Genomic DNA, 21,887 nt, shown 5'->3' on the forward strand with positions numbered 1-21,887 from the left:
AGGATTGATTAGCATAATTTTGAATGGCATTACTAAGATTGTTTTAAAAACTAAGTACAAGAATTCCAAAAGGTTAGGAATAAATGTACACACCAAAGATCTCATCTTCATCTAAATCCCCTCCATGCCTCAGCTGAAGATAGCTCAGGGTAAAATGGAATCCCAGAAATAAAGAATGGGTCAGGCTGGAAGGGACCACAGTGGGTCATCTAGTCCAACCTCCCTGCTCAAGCAGGGTTGTCCCAGAGCACGTGGCACAGGATTGCATCCAGATGGTTCCTGAATATCTCCAGTGACAGAGACTGCACAACCTCTCTGGGCAGTCTGTTTCAGTGCAATATCAATGTCCACGAAAAATTACTACTATTTCTATTTCATCTCACTCTTCTCCCTACAAAAATAAGCATTTACATTCTTCTCAGGGAAACAATGCAAACAGTCTTTATCAAACTGTCCAAATCTGCCCTACTCTTTTTCAAATCTCCATTTTGTCTGTTTTCATTTGTTTTTACTGCTTGACATTGCCCAAAGCCTGCATGCCATGCTCTCCAGGGCGGAAGCTGTTTGAGTCTACTTACAGTCAGAATCCTTTAAAAATACCAAAATAGAAAACAAAAGAGCATCTAAATAAAAATAAGAGATTGCAAATGCTAATGTATTTATTGAGGAGCCTCAAGAAGTATTTAAGTAAAATAGTATCATTCTACATTACTGAAAAATGTGAAATAAAAATGTTTTTCTTTGTGCTTTTTGACATGTGGTAAATCCTAAGCAGAATGAAACTTTCACTCCTTGTGCAGATTGCTGAGGAAACGTTTCTCTGGGACACTATTTAGCGTTGGGGTTAACATCATTCTAACCACTGTAAAAGCTTTTACATTCTTCTACATTCTTCTCGGATCTCAGAGTTGGCCTCTTCTGAACATTATCTTCCAAAATATTATTTAATTTTATTAGTTTGCAAAATTTGCCACTTTCTACAACATCAGTTGCCAGAATTGTTATACAACTGCATTAAAGGCACAGTTCTCAGTTCGTGGTTGAGCAGCTTCTGAGTCTAGGTAAATATTATTGTAGTGCCCTTTGGCTTGGTAGGCTTTGCTGGCATCAGGTACCGAAGGTTCTTCCAAAATCTGGAATTCACAGGAAGAGATTTATCCTTTTTCCACTTCACAACCCTCTTTGATGGTAAAAGAGACAGTGATTCTGGCAAGAAACTGTAGTCAGTTATAGGCATATATTCAATTAATATTATCTTGGTTTTTCTTTCAACTAGGGCTTTATGTAGTCCACTCTCAAGTTCATATATGGCTCTGTCAGTAACATAGTTCTGGCTCAGTATAATGATTAATCTTCGGCTTTTATCAATGAATGAATGGATATCATCAACAATTGCTGCAAATTAAAGATAAATGTGTTGTTAAATTAAATTGAAAGGATAGGCACTGAATTGAATTTTTCTTTAACATCACATATGTACCAAAAATATTCCTCTCATAAATGACAGCGTGTAAGCATCCTGTACTTATGAAGAGATTAATATGTATTGCAGATTAAGGGTCTGTGAAAACTAAGGCAGGTGTGGCCAAAACTTTTTCTCTAGATCAAACAAAAACCTACTTATAATCTCCACCTACTTTAGACAGCTCCCTGGCAGTAGTCACATGTACAGAAGGTGACAGCAAAATTTAACTTTCCCTCATCCAGATATCCATTTGCTCTTTCATAAAAGATACCATTGGAGTGAATCCACAGAAAGCCACCAACAGCAATTTCTCTCCAAATATTCAGTAACCTTCAGGTTACACCTTTCTTTATGACACCAAACACCCAGATCTATTGCCAGTAATCCAAGGTTGATAAGACTAGCATGTAATGACAGAATGAGTTCAAACTGTGTTTTAGATTCATGACTTCTGGCCTGAAAAGCGATGAATGAAAGCAAATGGTGATACCCTTTAAACACCAAACGCCATTTTCATGCACAGCCTCCAGTGCTTGTTTCAACTCCATGGAACAAGGTCTACGAAGACCAGAGATATAAAAAACATGCCTTGCAGGGAAAGGCAAAGCAAAGTCCAGAAGTACTCTAAAGAAGAAGAAACTGTGCGGAAAAGGAGGATGACAAAGGCATTTCAACACCAAAGGCACGTGTAAATAGATGGAAATACTCTGTCTTCCATGTTCACAATGGATCAGACCAAAGTAAAGGAAATAAGCTAAAACTATTGAAAAAATCAGATTCTACACTTCAGTAAACCTTTTTTTAACACTTAAAGATAAATAAGTCAAAAAGAAAAAAGGCTTGAGAGAGCTGTACCTCTTAGGTTAGAAAAATATTTTGGGAATGGATCCGAGGAGACAAGATCCTGCCTACTGAGGGAGGCTGGTTGATCTTATTGTTCTGTGGTTTTAACAATGAAATCTTAATGCTCATTGGACTAAATGGAAACTCCTAGTATCTTTTTTCCAAGCATGTAGAGAAACAAAATTCCATATTCTCATTTCTATTTTGTTATGGCACCCATTTACATTTCAAAAATCATTTCAACCACCACACTGAAGATACAGCAAACATACAACCTGCTTAAGACTAACTCGCACCAGAGACACCAGCTGCTCTGTGCAGTAAAAGGATATTCATTGGCCCTCAGCAAAAACAGAGCAAAAGCACTATTACTGTGAAATGTCTGACATCTTTGGTGTTCTCACCTTATCTTTCTCCTTGCTACCTTTCTCATCTTTTCATCTTGATTCCTTGTAATTAAAGATATGCATGTGTGTGTTTGTGTGTAAGTGTATATGAATTCACAAATATATCTATAAAATATGTAAAATTTGTGCAAGCAAACTTGCATGCACGCAGTCTAAATTAAACAAAAAATGTATCCTTTCAATTCCTTCTGACTTCTACTTTTGCATGAAAATGATGAGCCTATTTAATGACAAGAATATTCAATACACTTACCTCCTCCAGGGAATACATCCCTCTCAAATATACATAACTTGTATCCAAAGTTTTGTTCTAATATCATAGGTAATGTCTTCAAGGCAAATTCTCTTTCTTCTTCAATATGAGAAACACAGTCTTTCAAGTAAGACACAAATGCATCATATTCTTTTCCATCTGAAAAGAAATTGCCAGTCGTAGCCTTATTAGCAACTGTCAGAACTCCAGTATCTAATCCACCATTCTGGTTTTCAAAACTATTGTCTCAGTAGCAAAGCACCTAGAAACTCCTGCTTTCTCTTTTGGTACCTCAGTCTTCAAGCACACTCCATCAGATTCAAAAGAAGTCCCGAGTCAATTTAAATTTGATACACAATATCCTGACTGCATTTGGTAAATATGTGAAAATAGCATTTCCTTTCTACAGTAAAGTGTTTTAGAAATAAAATTAGATTAATTTAACCATTAAAGTCACATCTGTGATGATCAAGAAATGAAGAGAAGCAAAAAAATATATCTATAACCTGATGAAGTTGCTATTTAAGAGATATTGCAGATTTCCACTTTTTTTTTTACTCTTTCTCTGAAAGTATCAGGTAGTTCTGTAGAATGGGTACCGGCAAAAGAGAACAAATCCGTTAATTATTTTAGTATAAGAGTATACGATGCCTGGTCATGCTTTGGGCAGTAATTTACACAAACACGAAGACTTACAGAGGCCAAGTCTACCACACTGAGTTATAATGAACCTTGCAACAGAACTACCTGGATCAATACAGTGGCGCACATGGCTTTGCATCTTAAATTGTATTTCTTTGCTTCCCTTTCTGAATACTTTACTGCATGTAGTTCATAAGAGCATAAAGTCAATGAAACCCTACACCTGTAAGAGCTCTAGGAATAGGAAATCCATTGCTAATATCCAACAGGCAGCTCCTCCAGGGCCGCCTAGTTCAGGTTCTTGGAGATCCTCCCTGTAAGCCAGTGTACGCAGTAATAGCTAACACCAACAAATAGACACATAACACCAGTAGGCATAATGACATCCACCCATTACTGACAAATCTCCAACCACTCCAATTTATTCAAGTTATATTCAAGCTGATTTAGAGTCCAAGGAAAGTTAAGAAAATCAGGTCCATATATACAGCAAGTTTTTTCACCACAGTTTTCAAAAAAATATTCCCAAATACCCTGACCCGGGTAACAGCTTGCTTTCTGCAAGGGCCACAGTGATGCTGCCTGGCAAGATACTAGTAGTGTGCACTCCTGCTTGCCTTAAATGTGCGTAATGACAAACCTAGAAAAATTGCAATGGCCTCTACAGCCAAGGAAACATTTTAACCTGCCCCTCACTGAAAAGCATCAGTGAGAGCAAAACAAATTTCTGTCAGTATGCCTGGCTGACAACTCCAGAGTGCTCATCCTCTTCACAGGCAGATAACTGCAAACTTTTCTGCCTTTATCATTTTTTGTGAATATGGCAGAACAGAGCTCAACTGAACGCTATCTAACCATGTCCCTTCCATTACCTGCTCCAGAGGCAGCTTCTTCACTGTGTTTACCTGCTGTTATTGCCACAGGTATAAAACAAACACACCTTAGCATCTGATTATCAAGTTCTCTTTTACAAACACAAAATTCCTGGATTTAAGATAATTTTTTTGTCTTCCTCAAAGATGACTCTTTTATAGTTCCTACCCGAAACTACTTTTCAATCAATACACTTATTTTAACTTCATCATTAGCAAGGTCATACCTCCAAGAGTGTCATCTCTTCTGCATATATTCCTGTAATGTAGAACTAAGTCGACCCTAAACATCACACATATGAATACTGCAGCTACAGCAACAAATGGAAATAGTACAGCAAGGACCATTCCAGTTGTAAATATGTGCACAGGCAGATCTTGGGTGTTCCCTGTAAAACAGAAACCCAGAAAATTATAGTCTTAGCAAAGAGTATTATCTGACAAGACTACTGTATCCAGTACTGATGGCATCTAAAATCACCTCAAAAAATCACTATGTTGATGTGAATTCTTTCCTGCTAATACTTCAAGCCCATATGCATGCCACTTGTCTTCAGATGGAGAAAAACTACAGAACATGGGTTATTCTAAAAACTGGATAAACAGTCTTGCACACATTCATGTACCCTTCACGCACTGTATGTGAGTTCAAGACTGACACTACAGATTTGCATAGTTGTACAGCATCGCAAACTGATGTTCACCCACTTTTGTGATGAGTTTTCTTCAGGTTCTTTTTTATTTGCTGTTATTACATACCTTTCACCCCTCTCTCAATCCATCCATAACAGTCCTTAATGTCCCTTTTAACCTTTTTGGCCAAACTCTTTTTTCTTGTCTCTAGTCTCTTTCAGGCTTTTCTTATTCTTTATTATTATTATTATGTTACCTTTGGGGTTTTTTTAGTTCTGAACATAGATTTTTAACACTTAGCTTTGTGAAGTTTTTATGAAGGCACTATCAAGACATGATCATTGTAGTCTGTATTTCCTTTGCTTTATTATATGCATCATCTTTTGACAAGTCTATTTTTACATATTTCCTCCCAGTAAAGCTTGGAAAGGTCTGAGAGAGATAGAAAACAAGAAGAGAATGCCCATTTGTGATGAATCTCCTGGTTATCTGGACTATAAATGTGAAGGACTACTATAGGGTAGAGGTCAGCTTTCCATAGCTAGAAGGATAGAGTCCCTGATAAGAGAGAAACCATTGACCAGAATGTTTCAGCCATTATCAGCAACAGAAAAGACTGGCCTTCTCAGGAAAAACAGAACAAAAACAACATTAAAAAAAAAAAAAAACAACAAACACCCTACCAAACTCACACAAAAAGCAACCAAAATCTCAGATTTTAATTTTGGAAAGAGATGCTTAATAAACAAATCATTCCAAACAGAAGACTGAGGGCTGCACCAAGTTTGGATATATACTTCCTGTGATCCCGCCAATGTCAGTAGTAGAAGAAGACAGAGGAACACTTTTTCATGGGATCTTAACAACATGCTGGCCAGGGATCTGTCTCCCACTGTGTCCACAGCAGCAGCAGTTAGACTACGGAACCCACACACAGTTGCTCTAGCAGGCCCTGTCTCAAAGCAGGAGGAATCACCCAGGGTGTTGTTAGGTCCAGTATGAGGGTTATCATAAGCAGACATATTTGAGGAGATGTTCTGAAATGAGTACCCTGCCCTTAGGATTGAGAAGGGTGACACGATTGATAATTACATATGAGAAGTATGATTTATAGATTATGCCGTACTTTTCTTCAGCTTTACTATTTTTATCTGTGTGATTTCATCAGCTTGCAACATGCAGGTGAAATTATTATGCATGTCCTCATCTGTTACTCTTTTAATCCGTAGCAGCCTTGTGACATAGAACTTGTTTCCCAACCTGCAACGAGAAATGGTGTTAGCAATACTATGTGTATAGAAATCCACAACCACCTGAGAGGCAGATCAAGAGAAAAAGGTTCCAAAATACCCTCAGACTGCAGTTTTACAGAAATTTGCAGTTTCACAAAGTGCAGAACATTATTTCATACAAAGTGCAGAATTATCAGGAAACCTACTGTATTTTTTTGAACTCTTCTTCACATATTGAAGATTCATTCTCAGGGATACTGGTACATTGTTCTGGAAATGTTTGGTTGATTAACCAGTAGAGGCTGGCATCTTCTTGCATAAAGTAACCCAAGAAACCTGTGCAATTGAGTATCTCTTCTTTACCTAAAAAAAAATTACATGAGAAGATCTAGTCAGAAGTAGTATTCATGTTCACAGTGCAGTCAAATGTCAGTTTTCCAGCCAACATATCCCATGAGTTGTGCTCCCTTCTGGATTTCGTAGCTCCTGCTCAATGTTTTATAGATGTTCCGCCTGCACTGGTGGTGGCTTCAGCAATTGTGCACACAGCCCTGTAGCACCCTGTTGCAGAGTGACAATCAATTGCTTTCTCTCAGATAAATCATCATAGCCAGGCAAGTCTAAATAGGCCAGAGTATTTCAGACTTTAGAGAACTAAAGGGAGTTGGACTTGATGATCCTTGTGAGTCCCTTCCAACTCCCAATATTCTGTGATTCTATGAACTAGACTATATTCTGCAGGCAGAGGACAGAAGAGGACAACATATCACTAGCGCTCAAGGGCCAGGTAAAGTAACTGGTAAGGGGAAGTACAGCCAATTGATTGTAATAGGTAAACTGTATATGATTATTCAGTAAAACCAAAGTTTCTGCTGAACGTTTACAGAACAAATTCTCATCCAAGCTCCACACCTGGAAATTCCTGAATATGTGAATAAGTTATTCACTCAATCAGTTACTTGTCCCATTTCAAAGCACTAACTGGAAGTGACAGGAACCACCCCATAAAGTTCAGTTAATTTTTAAAAAGTACAAAACCAAAAGAACAACAGTATACTTGGAAAAATAAAGGCAGAATACTGCAGCTCTGGAGTGTGAGGGTTTTTTGAACACTGTCCTGGGAAGTTTGACATGAAGTTAGCTGCAACTTTGTACCACCATTTCTAGGCTGTACCATCATCAGTTCCAGGGAACACATCCAGAATGCGCTTAGTTAAGACAAAAAAAGTCCTTGTTCAGGCCATATGCACAAATGTTTTACAATAAGAGAGGCCTGCCCAGCAATTCTCTAAGTGCACACATAAGCTGACTTCTCAAGATTTATCAGAGTGGATAGTTCCAGAACCTTCAAAGCAGGATCCAGTTGAAAATCTGGCCATCTTAGATTCAGACCTCAGAAATTCAAACCACAGTCACATGGACTGAAACACAGAGCTAGCCCTCTAGTATCATCTACCCTGCAATTCTAGCTTTTCCAGCACACACAACAGCTATTTTTATCAAAATATTGTAGAACACCATCTAAACAATGACAGGCTTTTAAGATTCTGAACCTAAGTCATCCAGAATTCCCTTTGCTCTCCACCATGCCATCTGTCTCAATCTCTGAGCAAGTAGTTCAAACATCTTATCAAATGATCTTATCAAGGCAGATAAGGGATGGAAGACAGTTAATAATCATTTGATGCTGAACCCAGCTGACTTCTAAGGGTTGGCACAAGTACAGCAATGAGGAAGAAATGTACAGAAAGGGTGTACTAGGAGGTTGGGAGTCAGAGACATCATAGGACTGAGGTACTACCACTGGAAAAAAGACCTACCAAGCAGTATTTGTAGTAAGGAAGGAAAATTAGCGTCAGAGGTCCTAGTTGAGCAAATGAGATACAGGTATGAGCCACAGAGGAGATAAGACTTGGAAAGGAAGGATTAGGTAACCAGATGGGAGAAGCCCTTAGGTACAGGAGATGAAAAAGACAGGTAAATTTCTGGTTTTAAAAATTAATTACAGCCTCAATGACAAAATCTGGCATTCTACCCAAGATTGTGTGAAGCCTGCAGATCATGTTATCTAACCTACTCCCATCTGGAAGCACAGGTAAGCTCTCCTGACAACATAGCAAATTTTTTGAAGCAGTGACAGACCTTCTGTGAGTACTGTCACCCCTCACATTTCTCATTTCCCTGAAGAATAGTATCCTCAGCTGGATCAGGTAGCAAGGAGATTTCTCATTATTGTTGTTCACTGAACAAACCATATATCTTTTACACATTGCTTCATGGGGTTTGCCATCTACAAAAGAAAGCCACGGAGAGATGGTTTATCACCACCATCCCTTTCTCTTGCTGGTCATAGCAGCAACCTCAGCTTCTGCCTCTGCAAGAGTTACATTTAGTGTACTCGTATATCAATCTTGGAATACACTGGCCAAAACATAAGCAGGTGTGAGGTTACATGAGATACAGGAGGGTGCACAGACAATTCTTAGTTTAATTACACTTAACCACACCATCAGCCATAAAGAGATCAGAACAAAAGTATATATATGCAGTAGCTACCACAAAGATTCATGTACTAATTTCATACCTATTTCTGTTTCAATTTCTTCATGGTGTCCAACTATCTCCAAAGTTACAGCCTCTGGTACATCTAAAATAGAAGTACTACTATTGAAGTAATAGCGCATATACATTGTTCCACAGTAAATATTACATACTTGCTCTATTTCTAAAACTAATTGCATATATTACATTTAATTCAAAGAACAATTTCTGGACTCTAGCATTACTAAGTAGTTTAAACATAGTATGTCTTGTTGAATTGTTTTCACATACATATATATACAGAGCACAATTTAAAATAGTTGGAAAGGCTCTTCTGCAAAAATCTAAGTTTGTATAACTTACTTACAGCAACTATTTTGGAAAAAAAAATCTGCAGGAAAAACATACTAGGTACATCTTTCAAAACTGGTATTATGTCATCTTAACTTCTGCTTTTTTACTTTTCAGATTATTGTGAAATAGTCCAGACTACCAGATTTGTTCCCCCTTGTATATATTTATCAAATGAGAAATGCAATTAAAAATCTCCATTGTAAAGTGAACCAAAAAGTACAATTCAAAATTTTAGAAAACTTTCTTACCTTCTTCTACTACCAATTTAATTGTATTTGTGCTGTGGTATATCTTTCCTTCATGACTGATTATAATTTTACAGGTATATATCCCAGAGTCCTGTGCTGTTAGGGTTCTAAAATTCAGTTCCCTCTCTGTTTCATTTTCATATTTCTTACAGTCCTGCATCAATAAAACCAGAAAACACTATTCTGTAGCACACATGCCTTCTAAACCTTAAAGAAATAAAAAATTGGTTTTGAAACAAAGTGTCACCATCAGCCTTTTCACTATATCAATGACATATGTCCAACCCAAAAGAGGTGGAAACCCAATTTTCACTCCTGGTCGCTTAAATGGAACACTGTAATTTCAGGTAAGTGTCCAAATATAAAAATACTTTGTTTTTGTTTTGGCAACTTTAAAGTAACATTTTTTTTCCCCAAAAATGTTGGCTTGGGTCTGTAGATCTCATCTGCTTGTGGCCCAAAGCTGTCTAGTTTATGAAGATGTTTCAAGTTAAAACAAAATGCCTCAACAACAGGGGAAGTAACCATCTCAGAGGATGGCAAGAATTGGACTTTCATGTGTTTACTCTCCCTATCCCTTAAACAAACTCTAGTTTGTGGGTGTTTTTTTTAATTCACAGCACATGCCAAGTGAAATGTCCTGTTAAAAGGCAGTAATATCTGGTTCTGATCTGAATTACCCTAGCTCAGAAGGGAAATGATCGCTGATAGAAATTGTCCAAGAATGGACATTTTCAGGATGTGTATGTTTACTAGCAGATTCTTGTTCAAAATACATGTGTGACCATTCCTGTTTTATCTCAGCTTAGGGTGTAATAAGAAGACTTCGAAAATTTTCACCCAATCAAGTCCTAAAGGATATTTAGGGTCAAGGATGGTTTCTACATCTGTCTCACATTATAAGGCATGCATTAGGCATTAAAATATTAAGCATTGGTTTACTCAGTTTAGCCATGAAAGAGGCTAGTCTAGGGGTATGGTCATTTATTGAGGAAAACATAATGCCTAACCTTCAGTGGTCCCATCCTCCCAGGCCCCAAAGGACAAGAAAACAGGGCTGTAGCTCATTCTTGCCAGGCTACTCCAGGTGCCCATACTTAAGCAGTCAAAATCCCTTCCTGAAATGGATTCAACATGCAGTGAACAGGACCTGTCACTCCAACCAGGAGACCAGAGAGGAACAAGGAGAGCTGCTCAAGACGATGCAACAGGGTGCAAGAATCCCATTCAGGTTGTTTCATCCACCAGTTAAGCACAACACCCAACAGTTACAGATGCTGACACAACTATCAGTTATGCTCTGGCAAAAGCTGGTAGAGATAATACTGATGACTCACTTAAAATGAGCAGAACTGGATCTGTTATACACTTACAAAAAGTGTTAAGAAACTGCAAGAGTGAAAAGTTTGCAATTGTTTTGCAAGTACATGCCAACTGTAAAACAAATATATTGACACTTCATTTAGCATCAGTATAATATCTGTGTCACCACAGTAGCAGCCAGCTATTTTCAAATCAGCAAACAAACATACACATAAGATCTTTTACCATTCCAAACTACCAGTTTAATAACTTCTGAAACATGTATATTTCTTAATAAAACTGTAAGCAGAGAAAACCTTTATTTCATATATCTGTCTAAATGGTTTTTTTCCCCTAATTGCCTGAGAAATTAAGGCTTTACAGTGTTTGTAGATGCTTCTAAAAATTTTTTGTAATTAATTTTTTCTGCAATCAGATACTTTGTTTCTATAGCCAATGATTTGAGTGACACTGTTTCAGTAACTACCTTGTACCATGTTATGCTGTCATTTTCACTGACAGACAAATCACTGCATTTCAATGAATGACCAGTTCCAGCATTTTTTATTTCTGTTGTTAAATGATTCCTGTTGAAACAACTGCTTTTATTTCTTTCAAGTACATTCAAAGTCCACTTCTGAATTGTGAAATTTTGTTTTCCATTGCTATGAAAAGAAAGAAAGGAAAAAAAGAAGCAAAATAAGTTTTAGGACCTTCTTTAAAAAATGAAGCCTAGTGAGTTACACAAAATATACAAAAAAATAAAATTCTCTAATAAACCTGTTAGGTAAAAAGTACATCTAAAGTGACCTAATTATTTATATTCCCTTTTGTTACTTTTCCACTCCCAAATAAGTGTTGCTTCCTTTAACAAAGAGATTACTTACACTAAATCAACTATCAGAAAACATTTGACAATACAATTATATCTATGGAAAATGACAATATGTGCTACATTGACCCAAACGAGAATGTAACAATCTGTGGCATCATGCATAGTTACAGGACAGCATAAAAGAATTTTAGGACCTTGAATCAGCTAAACATTTTGCAGGTTTAATTTCCTATGTCTTGCTAAGGTTCAAAGCAGTAACTGAAAAATGTATTTGTAAAATATATCAAAAGTGAGATAGACAATTCTACTGCTGTTCATAAAGCAACATTAGTCATTGTTTAATACTCAGCAGAGAGTCACTGATATTTTGAAAATATTTCTAAACTCCACAAGTCTCATGAATTACAGAATCACTTATGGATTCAAGCATTTCTGCAAAACAAGGCATTTTGGAAAGGATGTATCTTTTTCTTTTGAGTCTGCACTGATCAGAGGTCTTTAGTAGCTGACCACCCCATGTTCACTGGAAGAGTCAGGAACTACTGCTTCTACAGCAGTCATCACATCCCATGCAGTATCTAAAAAAGATCACATGAATATGCTCCAAAAATACTTCTTTTGAATATCTAGGCAATCATTGTCATTCGGATTTCCACGAAGTTCTATCCATATATTACTCAAAAGAGTCGGATTATAGTTGTGAGTTATTTCACTGTTGGGTATGTCCAAACACATGACTACCAAGGAAAGGAATGTGGAGAACTTCTGAATTAAATTTGGCAAAGTTAGAGCTTAAGAGAAAGCCATATGTTGCTGTCAGTTAGTGGGCGAGATTCTGTCAGTTAACAGGTGAGATTTCGCAATTAGTGCTTAGAGCTCTCATTTGTTTTCTGAACAAACAGGGCCTGAAAAAGCAAAAGCAGCAATCACAGAGCACTTCCCTACAATGTCAGTCATATCTTCATATATATGTTTGAATCTTTCTGCCTCCAAGAAAAGAAAAATAAATTGCTCCCATAGCTAAAACTAGTTTCAATGAGAAGGGCCAAGAGGACAAAGCAGTTGGAACAGAGAAGCATCTCTGATGAGTATATCAGTTTAAACACCACTCTTGACTGACATACCTTTTGGCTGTACAAGATGCAAAAGAACTATCAGGACATCATTTAAATGATGAATTTAGACTAAGTCTTGGCTTGTTTCTTTTCCTCTTTTTAAGCTTGCCAAACAAAGGTATTTATGTATTCTGCTCACCCTTTTCACTTTATACCCCTTTCTCAGCCTACACAGGTTCTCCTTGTTCTCTTTACTCACTAGAGATATTCATTACTCATAATTGCAATTGACTCTGTAAACCAGAGCAGTGGTTTGGTTTCTCAAGCAGTTAACTATGGTGTTATAAACAGGAAAAGCCTTACTAAAACTTCTCCATCAGAGACGTGCTTGTATGGGTATTCACAGTAGCTGGAGTCCTTCTCGCTTATTCTTCAAAATCATATTTACACATTTAAATCAGAGCTACTAATCACAGCCAGCAGTGGGACCACAGTCAGTAGTCAGCCTCTTACAGTGCAGTTTATTTAATATGTTTGTTTTAGGATTCCAGAAAGGTCTCTCTCTCCCTGACAGTAAAGGTACCTAGGATGAGTTTAGCTGTACATATAAATATTATTTCCAATTAATTCCAGTTAGTCTGTAGGCTTCTTTAGGCACCACACTATTAATCTGAATACTGCTGAAGAGACATTTACAGATCTAGCCATGACACATATTATTTTACTATCTAGATTCAGAAGGTGGAAGAAAAGGGTCAGTAAAGCTGTATGTTCTCTGTGATTCTGTTTGGCTAAGCCATTTCGACAAATATGAGGATTTCACTCGAAGTGGATCAAGATATTCCACCTGGTGAGCCAAAAGCTGGCAAGGAGCAGATCCCCGAAAGGTGTAAAAACTATCCCTATGCAAACAGAGATGAATTTGTCTTACAAAATTTCTAGTTGTCATACATATGGTTTTCAACTAAAAAAAAAAAAAAAGACTAATTTAGTTTAAACTACTAGTGTCTGAATTGCTATATTCTATATTGATTTTTATTTGCTGAGATTCTTTAGTAATTTTTTTTGTGGGGAACAAAAGAATTTCTGGCTTAACAGCTTTTAAATTCTCCCCACCAAACCAACCAAGAAGGAACAAAATCTCAGGAGATGATGAAGGGAAATGAAAGCCCTTAGACAATATGAACCAGGTTTACTGGCTACATAGACAATTCTAAGACATCCCTTACCTATTTCACTGCAACAAGCCAGTGTTTTCTCAACATTTCAATGTACTGCAAACCTGTCACTCTGCCTTTCACATTGCATATTAACTCTATATATATGTTCCCACTGCTTTTATCTATTCCAAACATATTGAAAAAGTGAGCAATATTAGGATTTTAAAATGTATCATATGTTTATCATGGATCTCTCTATTTTGGGGTTTTTTTGGGAACCTGTAAGTTTTCTCAGTTTCAAGGTGACCAACATGGAGCAACCTGATGACCCAATTTTTTGCATTCTGTTTTTCTCTTTGATAACCACAGGATAGAGGCTACAAAAAAACCCATATAAACTAGAAGTCCTGCCAAAGATCTGTGACACAGTTTCTCTGCTTACGATTCTCACAAGTACATATGAATTTTTTATTTTCAAGAAATGTTGCTGAAGATGGACACCACACTTAGAGATGATGCCCATTAATTCCTGAATTTATATCCTAAATATTGTATAGCAAACACATACGAACACATCAACACACACATATGCACATTTCAGCTACGTGTCTCTCAGCAGGGCTCTCCTGGTTTATCTGTAAAACTTCTAATTCTTCTTTAAGTAAAAAATAAGTGGTTAATACACCATAGAAACATTGTTGCATCACTTTCTCCTCTTGTTTCTTGCATACTGTCAGTTGCAATGCATCAGGAAAAGAAAAATCCCTACATTTAATTAGTTTGTAAAATCTGTCAATATGTCTTCTTCTCTTGAAAATCTGCAGTACATGAAATTGTCACATTGTTCACTGAAACTGCCTAAATAGTCATAAGTATTCTAAAAATCGTTTCCCATATAGCTTACAAATACCTCTCTCTAAATTAAATTGTGGAAAATTATATATATATATATATATATATATTTATATACTTATGCCTATACTTCCAGCAGTGAGACCTGTGAAGAGTTCCCACAGGAGGACTGGAAAATTCTGGCATGTGCCTTCATTCTCATCCTAACAGAAAAATCAGTATTTGTGCAGCCTACCAGAAAGAAATTTGGAAGGGGGTGGGGGGTGGGGTGGTGGGGGGTGAGGTTTAGAAATATATATATATCAGAGTAAGAAACTCTTCTACAAAATAAAAATACTTTCCTTTAAAACTGAGTTTTGAAATGTAGAAGCATAATATCATCCTAGAAGACAAGACAAAAAATAAGAAAATCAAAACTGTTAATTCCAAATGAATGATTTTATGTAATCAAAACCTTTCTTCTGAGTTTCTTACTTAAGCGAATGAGTCAATCATGATATTTCTTAAAGGATTCTGAGATTTTTGTGTTTTACAACAAATCCTTATTTTAACAAACTTCATCCTAATAGTTTTAACTAAGTTCTTTTCTGGTCATTTCTTTCTTCTGTTTATAAAGCTGTTTCCCTTAGTTTTGAGGTTTACAATTTTGTATTTTTTTACACAGTTCTTTCAATTTACTGTAGATTTACTGTCATTACTCCAAGTCCTTAAAATAATCACAAAACCACAACAATCATGAATTAAATCTAGGTTTATCACAGCTCTCCTTTCTTCTTTCCTTTTTCCTCTTTTTAGATTCCTTATGGCAATATCCTTCGGTAGCCTGGAAATTCAGGTATGCTCTCCACCTACATTTCCCCATGCCAAGTCAGTGTCCATTTTGTGCCACTGGTAGGTGCTGTCATTAGAGCGTATTGTTAGATTTGATAGCTTTTTTGTGAAGTGACCATACAGACAACTGAACAAGGCCATAAATAAAGCCAAAATTTAAGCCAAAATTTAAATACTTGATATGTGAAGTACAGTTCCATGACAACAGATAAGCCTGTGTCAGGTATCATCTAATGTTAACCCCTTCACACTGAAACTGAGCAGTATGCTTCAGCTGTGTTGCTTAAGACAAATATCTGAGTAATACAACTTTACACAAAATTGCACAGCAAAGTAGACAAACTACCATGGTCATCACCCCTAAAGACAATTCTCTCAAGACTGAGTTCATCACATAAATAAAATTTTTCTCAAGCTTTATCCTACAACTGAAAGTATGCAACATTTCATATACTATGACTCAGTACTTTTAAAAATAACATCAATAACATTATAAGAATAATGATACATGGAAAAATAAAACAAAGTTTTCAGATTCGAAGTTAACTTGGAAATTAACAATTTAACTGAAAATTATTGAGCTTGAGTCTGCAATGTTACTGGAAAAAATATGAAGAGTATTTTTCACTATCCGCAGTCTCGTACCCTTTAAAAACCAGGCAAGAACCTTAGAAATATTACTTGGAGAACAGCACTAATAATTACATGGAAAGTAATCTGCTTCAAATTAATCATTGCTTCAGTTGTAAATGTTGAATTATGGTTGTAGTGCAGGTTAGTCATAAGAACTCCATGCAGCAGACCTTTTATTTAGTCCTCTAGTCTTTCAAGGTATTGCAATGAAGACTACCACCAAATAATGGAGCCCCCCCCGGATTTCTCCTTTTGACTCATGATGTTCTACAGTTTTAAGAAATCAAATCCATTTATTTTGTTTGTTCTTTGAATGGCTCCAAGCATGCAAAGGTTTGCACAGAAACCAGAGTGCAGCTATGATGCTCCCTATTTAGTTTACTATACAAACGGACAACTTGACAGGCCTCATAGTGCGAGATCCACCCAACACAGCAAACAAGAACAAGTCTGGGGAAGAAGACAAGCAAATGCTTCCTTTTACTTGACAGTGGACAGAAAGGTTGCCTATCGCTCATTTTGTTTAGGTAATTAATCTCAAGCCAGCAGAAATGCTACCTGCCTTATCAAAAGGTTTACAGAATGTTTAAAAGGCTGCAATTTCTTCCAGATAATTGTAAATATTATAGGTCCACCTTGATGGCTATTGTGAAAAGAAGTAGGAAACAACACCACAGTTAATCCAGTTCCCTGCACCTCCTTTGTAGTAGCTATACAAAGGAAGACAAAGAAATGGTCTTCATCACAGACATGTGCAAAGGCAAGATGTTCAACCACCAGATTGTGCACCCACCTGTGAGTAACAGAGTAATTCCCAGAGTCACTGAGTTCAGCTGGCCAAAACTCCAGAAAATTCATTTGTGAAACAATTCTGTGTGTTTCCTTTATCAGTTGCTGCTTTCCAGCATTTTCTCTGTACCAGTTTATTATGTATGCTTCTTCCTGAAAATTCTCTTGCCTTGGCTCAGGATAACAAAGGAAAAAAAATTCTCCTTCTAGCACATCAATGGAGGTACGAAGGGGACACAGCTTCTCTTCAAAGAAAGGAGAAAAAAGATTACATTAGGAAGCCAAGTACTACTTTCAGAAAATTATGTTAGCCTGACTTTAAAGTGATTTGCTGTGCTGCTGTTCTTTATTATAAAGTAACTTGCTTTCAGCAATGTGGTTTGGGAGCATTTGTTTATTCCACCAAGACTTCCTGAAAAACTCATTTTTTTTCAAGCCTTTATTCTACCTTACACAAGTAAAACCAGAAAGAAAAAGAGAGTGAAAAAGAAGGGACACGTTCCTATCCCTATAAGGCTTTCATGTGTGTTCCACAGTGTCAGAATCAAACTGGCACAAAAGCCAGAATCTGGCCACACTCTATAGTAAAGCAGCTGCCACAAATGGAAGGGGAGAGGAAAAATGCTTCACATATGGTTTAACTTGAAAAATACGGCTGAGATAAAAGCACAGATCCCATAAATTAAAATTTGCATTTTCTTATCTTCTTAATTAAAACTAAATCTCTATGCAGATATATTTCTGAAAAAGTTCAGAGATCTTAGGGAAAGTTTCCTTGCAATGAGATTATGCATGTAAAATTTACTCCTGAAGTCTGCCTTTCCAAACAATTTCCCAAATTTACTTTTGCATACAGAAGTCATAAAAAATACAGAAAAGGAACCATGATCTAGCATGAGCAATCAAAAACAAAATAAGCCTTCACTATTTCTCCTGAGGTTCTCAGAGATTATTGTTGTTTAGCAACTCTTGTGACCACACTTTCAAATGGCACAAAAAGAAAGAGACTCATTCTCTTGCTTGTTGAGGCTCTTCATACAGTCATGGTCACACACAACATCATCAGGTGTCTTCAGGTGGCATTCTTGCTCTCCTTATTTCATAATTTCCCAAGTCTGGATCTGGGCTGAAACTGGCAAACCTTCACGTTTTTGTTCCCAGCTGCAAAATACAAAACTGGCACTACTCCAAACAACTGTCAAGAACATGACACAAATTTTGAAGGTTCTATTATTGAATTGAATACTTTTACTTACCAGTGGCAGATTCCATGACAAACATTAAAAAAAAAATCACCAGAGTCATTTTCTTGAGTTACTTCTCACTTCTTCAGAAAAATGAAACTGAATTGCTCTTGCTTGTTCTGAAACCCTAAGAGAAACAGATTCACAATTCATCACAAGTGCAGCAAAACGAATTCCTTCAAGTATATGAGAAGTGTAAGTATTGCCTGGTGCTGAAGAAGGCTTTCCAAATGGGAAGTTACATATTTTTATCATAACAGCTATTTTCATACATCAGGTAATGTGTCTAGATTTTTCTTAGCAAGTTTATTTTAAACTCAGAAAGCATTGCAAGGTTTTCTTCTTCCATTTTCTTGTTCAATAGATGCATTTCACAATCTTAGAAAAGCACTCAAATCCCAAACCAGTAGATACCTACCACTGGATAGAACGGTGCTTTTTTTTCTTCACAGAGAATATAAACTTTGCAAGACTGGAGCTTGTATAAAAAGGTAGTAGAAACTTCCCTTGCCTTCAAGGAGAACAGCACAATGTTGTAGATTGGATACGTTGATGGCTAATTTAGAGCCTGTTGGAAAACAATGAGACATAATTTTGTCTTACAATTTTGTCCGTGGAAGCAATAAGCACCAGCTGGGAGTACTAACATTTTCACTGAGGGGGAGGACATGAATCAGCTCATATTCAATTGCTTCATGTGTAGTCAACTGTGATTTCAAAGACAAAGGGAAAATGCCACTAAATAAGATCATCATGGACCATCTTCTCTGAGGTTCCTCGGAATAGCAAGTTAACTGACACACACAGAGCTAGTCCTAAAACTGTGTCTCAATTTTGCTTACAAAACAAACAGATTAGATGCATGATCAGCTCAGTTCAACTCCCCAACACAAGACAGATAACCTTGCTTAGTTTGACAGAAATATGCCTGGGCAAAGGAGATACACAGATGCACCTCAGATGTATTTCAGAGATTTGCCAACAGAACTCTCCCTAGCAATCCATTTCTTTTTTATATTAAGTAAACCTGTAGCAATGTGAGAAAACACACACTTACTGTTGTAAGAAACTGCCCTGAGATTAACAGTCAGAAACTTCTGTGACCTAAAGAGCCTGGAGGCAGGAGGTTACTGCATTTCCAACAGTATTCCAGAATGACATCGAACTGTGTAGCTTCTCTCCCTCTCTTATTGTTCTCAGTTCTTTACAAGTGCATCATCATCCCATAAATCACTGTAAGGAGATGAAGGAAGTATTTCACATCCCTTTTTTCAGACAGACTGTAGTCAGATCCAGATTTAGAAAGCTAGAAGTTGGATACTGAGTACTATAACAAGAAACTTTAAAGCGTCATACAGTAAACTTGCCAGGCCTGGTTTTGGTTCCCTATTACACACAGAGTATCCAGCTCCTGCACTTCACATGGAAAGAAGGGCTTCTCTCTTTATTTTAGTTTCTTGAATTTACTTTTCTTTTTCCACCCTACAACACCCAGAAGAAATACAGCTGTTGCAGACCATAAAACTAAGATCCACTACATAAAGATTAAATCAATTATCACCAGATTTTTAATTTTAAATCTAATTCTTTTTGGTATATCACATCTGCACATGGTGGAAGTTTTGTTGAATGTACACAGTATAATGCAAGGTAACCATGTTTGATATTGACAACTACTCTTAAAGGCAAAACACAGGACCTTAATCTTACTCTCACATTGCTGTTGAACTTAATCAATCTCTCTGAAATAGTCCTACTGTCAACTAAAATTATTTGTCTTTGAGCCATATGGTTTGCAGTCTGCTTCAATAAAAATCTCAGAGAGGGGGCAAAAGAGGGGAAAAAAGATAAATGTTTTTGGTGAAAGTCAGCTAATATGAAGAGATTCTCTGAGGAAGAGAATAAGATTTCTAATTGTCAGAAAAACATGGAGAGTTATTATAAATAAAACAATGATTCTCTGCTTAGTATAGGAGTACAGAAATACTCAATTGGCAAAATGCTAAAGCAGTAGTAGGGAACAGCAGTTTCAAAGAAAATTTATTAAATGCTACTTGTCTATAAGGCTCGTAGTTTACAGACAATTGCTTTAAGCTTGTTTTTCAAATTTTATACATATTTAAAAGCGCTGATGGAGTCTTAATAATAAAAAAAATGGTTCTTAAAAACATTTGTGCCATTGTGAAATCAACAAAAACTATAAACAAACTGAAGGTTTAAGTTCTGTAAAGTGCATCAATGATATCTCATGAACTAAACAATTCTGTGTACTTAAGCACCATTATAATTATTCCTCTTTTCTTTTTTTTATTATTTTTTATTTTTTACAGAATCACCAGAAGATTTTGGAATGAAAGAGCACTGATACATTGAAGTGATTGATCCTCAGTTTTGGTCAAGTAACTATTTTTGGTCAACACTTTTGGAAAACTCATTGTGGTCCCAAAGGATTATGACTTCCTTTTTTAAAAATACTAACAGATTCTTCTGAACATGAGACTGTTCAAAGAATTATTTTGGGGTCAAAGGAGGCAAGCAACTAGTATGCCCTCTTTAAGAATTACTTCCTGAGGAATCTATGTATTTTTTAAATATCACCATGCAATGCCATAATTTGCACAACATTCATGAAGAAAACAAAAGTATTTAGCCAATAGTTGTCTTCACCATACTAGGTCCAAGCACCATTCTGCCAGGATTGCAATCTCTTGGTAAAAAATGAAAAACCATCTTAATTTCAAAGAACATAAGTGCAGTTTTTTACTTACTATGCAAGTCATGCAGGTGGAAAGTGGAGGCAGAGTTAGTCTTCCAAAATTCAGAGAGCTGCAACTTTTAACTCTTCTGAACCTCATTCAACACTGAAACAGAGAGCCGTCCCTCTCAGCGAGTCAAAACATAAACAGCTCAATATGAAAACCTGAAAAGAATGAGTTGAATTTATTACTTTGTGAACACTTGACTGCAGGGAGGAAAACCAAAACGGTAAATGTGAGAAATTAATTTTTACTACCATTAATGGAATGGTAATAGCAAGTCTCTAATATTAATATTTTTTCTAAATGAGGTATTTGAGAGTTGATACACAAATGTTTTAGGCATAATCTTTTGCTCCTACCACCTACAACAGCACTGAAGGAGCCCATCCTCCTCCAAAGCCACCCAGGTGTGAGGGAAAGGGCTGCGGACAGCCCAGAAAGAGCGACCTGGCAGTGCCGGTGAGGGACTGTGTGCTGAAATAAGCCCTTTTCAGGGCTAAACTATTTATGACAGCTCTGTGATAACCAAAAGGTCAATCACGGCCCCGAAGAGAACCATAGAGAGGTGTCCGACCCAAGTTGCTTGGGGGACAAGTGGCGGAGAAGGGAAGCGCGGCAGGGTAGGGGGTAGGCGGGGTGGGGGACAGGCAGGGTGGAGGACTGGCAGGGCGGGGACTGGCAGGGCGGCCCGGACAAGTCCCCGGCCAGCGAGTACCGGCGCACCGCACAACCACAGAGATGCCCTTCGGGCGAGGCTCTCGACTTCTCCGAGGGAGGGGAGAAGGAGCCTCCCGCGCCCAGCCCTTGCCTTGCCCAGCCCCCTGCCCCTCCCCGGCCCCCCCGCTGTCCTGAGCCCCACCTGCCCCGGGGCGCCCGGCGGGAGCTCCGCGCTGCCCGTTCCTGCCTCGGCGTGCGGGGTCCGGGCACCCAGCGGGTG

General features: G+C 37.4%; 1 protein-coding gene across 3 annotated transcripts; it reads right to left on the reverse strand.

Moving 5' to 3' along the window:
* Positions 1 to 649: 649 nt before the first annotated feature.
* Positions 650 to 21,104, reverse strand: IL18R1 (interleukin 18 receptor 1). 3 transcript variants are annotated; one of them, XM_071578029.1, is made up of 13 exons: positions 20,960 to 21,104; positions 19,249 to 19,424; positions 18,610 to 18,759; positions 18,204 to 18,318; positions 16,952 to 17,192; positions 11,280 to 11,457; positions 9,491 to 9,644; positions 8,932 to 8,994; positions 6,554 to 6,710; positions 6,242 to 6,375; positions 4,710 to 4,871; positions 2,969 to 3,127; positions 650 to 1,395 (listed from the first exon to the last, which is right to left on the reverse strand). In XM_071578029.1, the coding sequence occupies exons 4-13, from the start codon at positions 18,250 to 18,252 to the stop codon at positions 1,058 to 1,060; spliced, it is 1,635 nt and encodes a 544-aa protein (XP_071434130.1). In that variant the 5' UTR covers positions 18,253 to 18,318; positions 18,610 to 18,759; positions 19,249 to 19,424; positions 20,960 to 21,104; the 3' UTR covers positions 650 to 1,057. The 3 variants fall into 3 exon arrangements, with proteins under 3 accessions (XP_071434130.1, XP_071434214.1, XP_071434038.1); XM_071578113.1 differs by lacking the exon at positions 19,249 to 19,424 and having other exon boundaries at positions 650 to 1,133; XM_071577937.1 differs by lacking the exon at positions 19,249 to 19,424.
* Positions 21,105 to 21,887: the final 783 nt, after the last annotated feature.

The sequence above is a fragment of the Pithys albifrons genome, chromosome 1 (genome assembly GCF_047495875.1).
Source record: "Pithys albifrons albifrons isolate INPA30051 chromosome 1, PitAlb_v1, whole genome shotgun sequence".
In the NCBI taxonomy this organism is placed as follows: domain Eukaryota; kingdom Metazoa; phylum Chordata; class Aves; order Passeriformes; family Thamnophilidae; genus Pithys; species Pithys albifrons.

What these genes read in the sequence shown, in the direction of transcription:
- IL18R1 (XM_071577937.1), bottom strand. Translation starts at nt 18,252, where the DNA reads ATGACTCTGGTGATTTTTTTTTTAATGTTTGTCATGGAATCTGCCACT. An exon ending in TGTCATGGAATCTGCCACTG is followed by an intron (nt 17,193 to 18,203) that starts GTAAGTAAAAGT and finishes CTTTCTTTGAAG; the next exon opens with AGAAGCTGTGTCCCCTTCGT. An exon ending in AATAGTAAAGCTGAAGAAAA is followed by an intron (nt 4,872 to 6,241) that starts GTACGGCATAAT and finishes TCTGTTTTACAG; the next exon opens with GGAACACCCAAGATCTGCCT.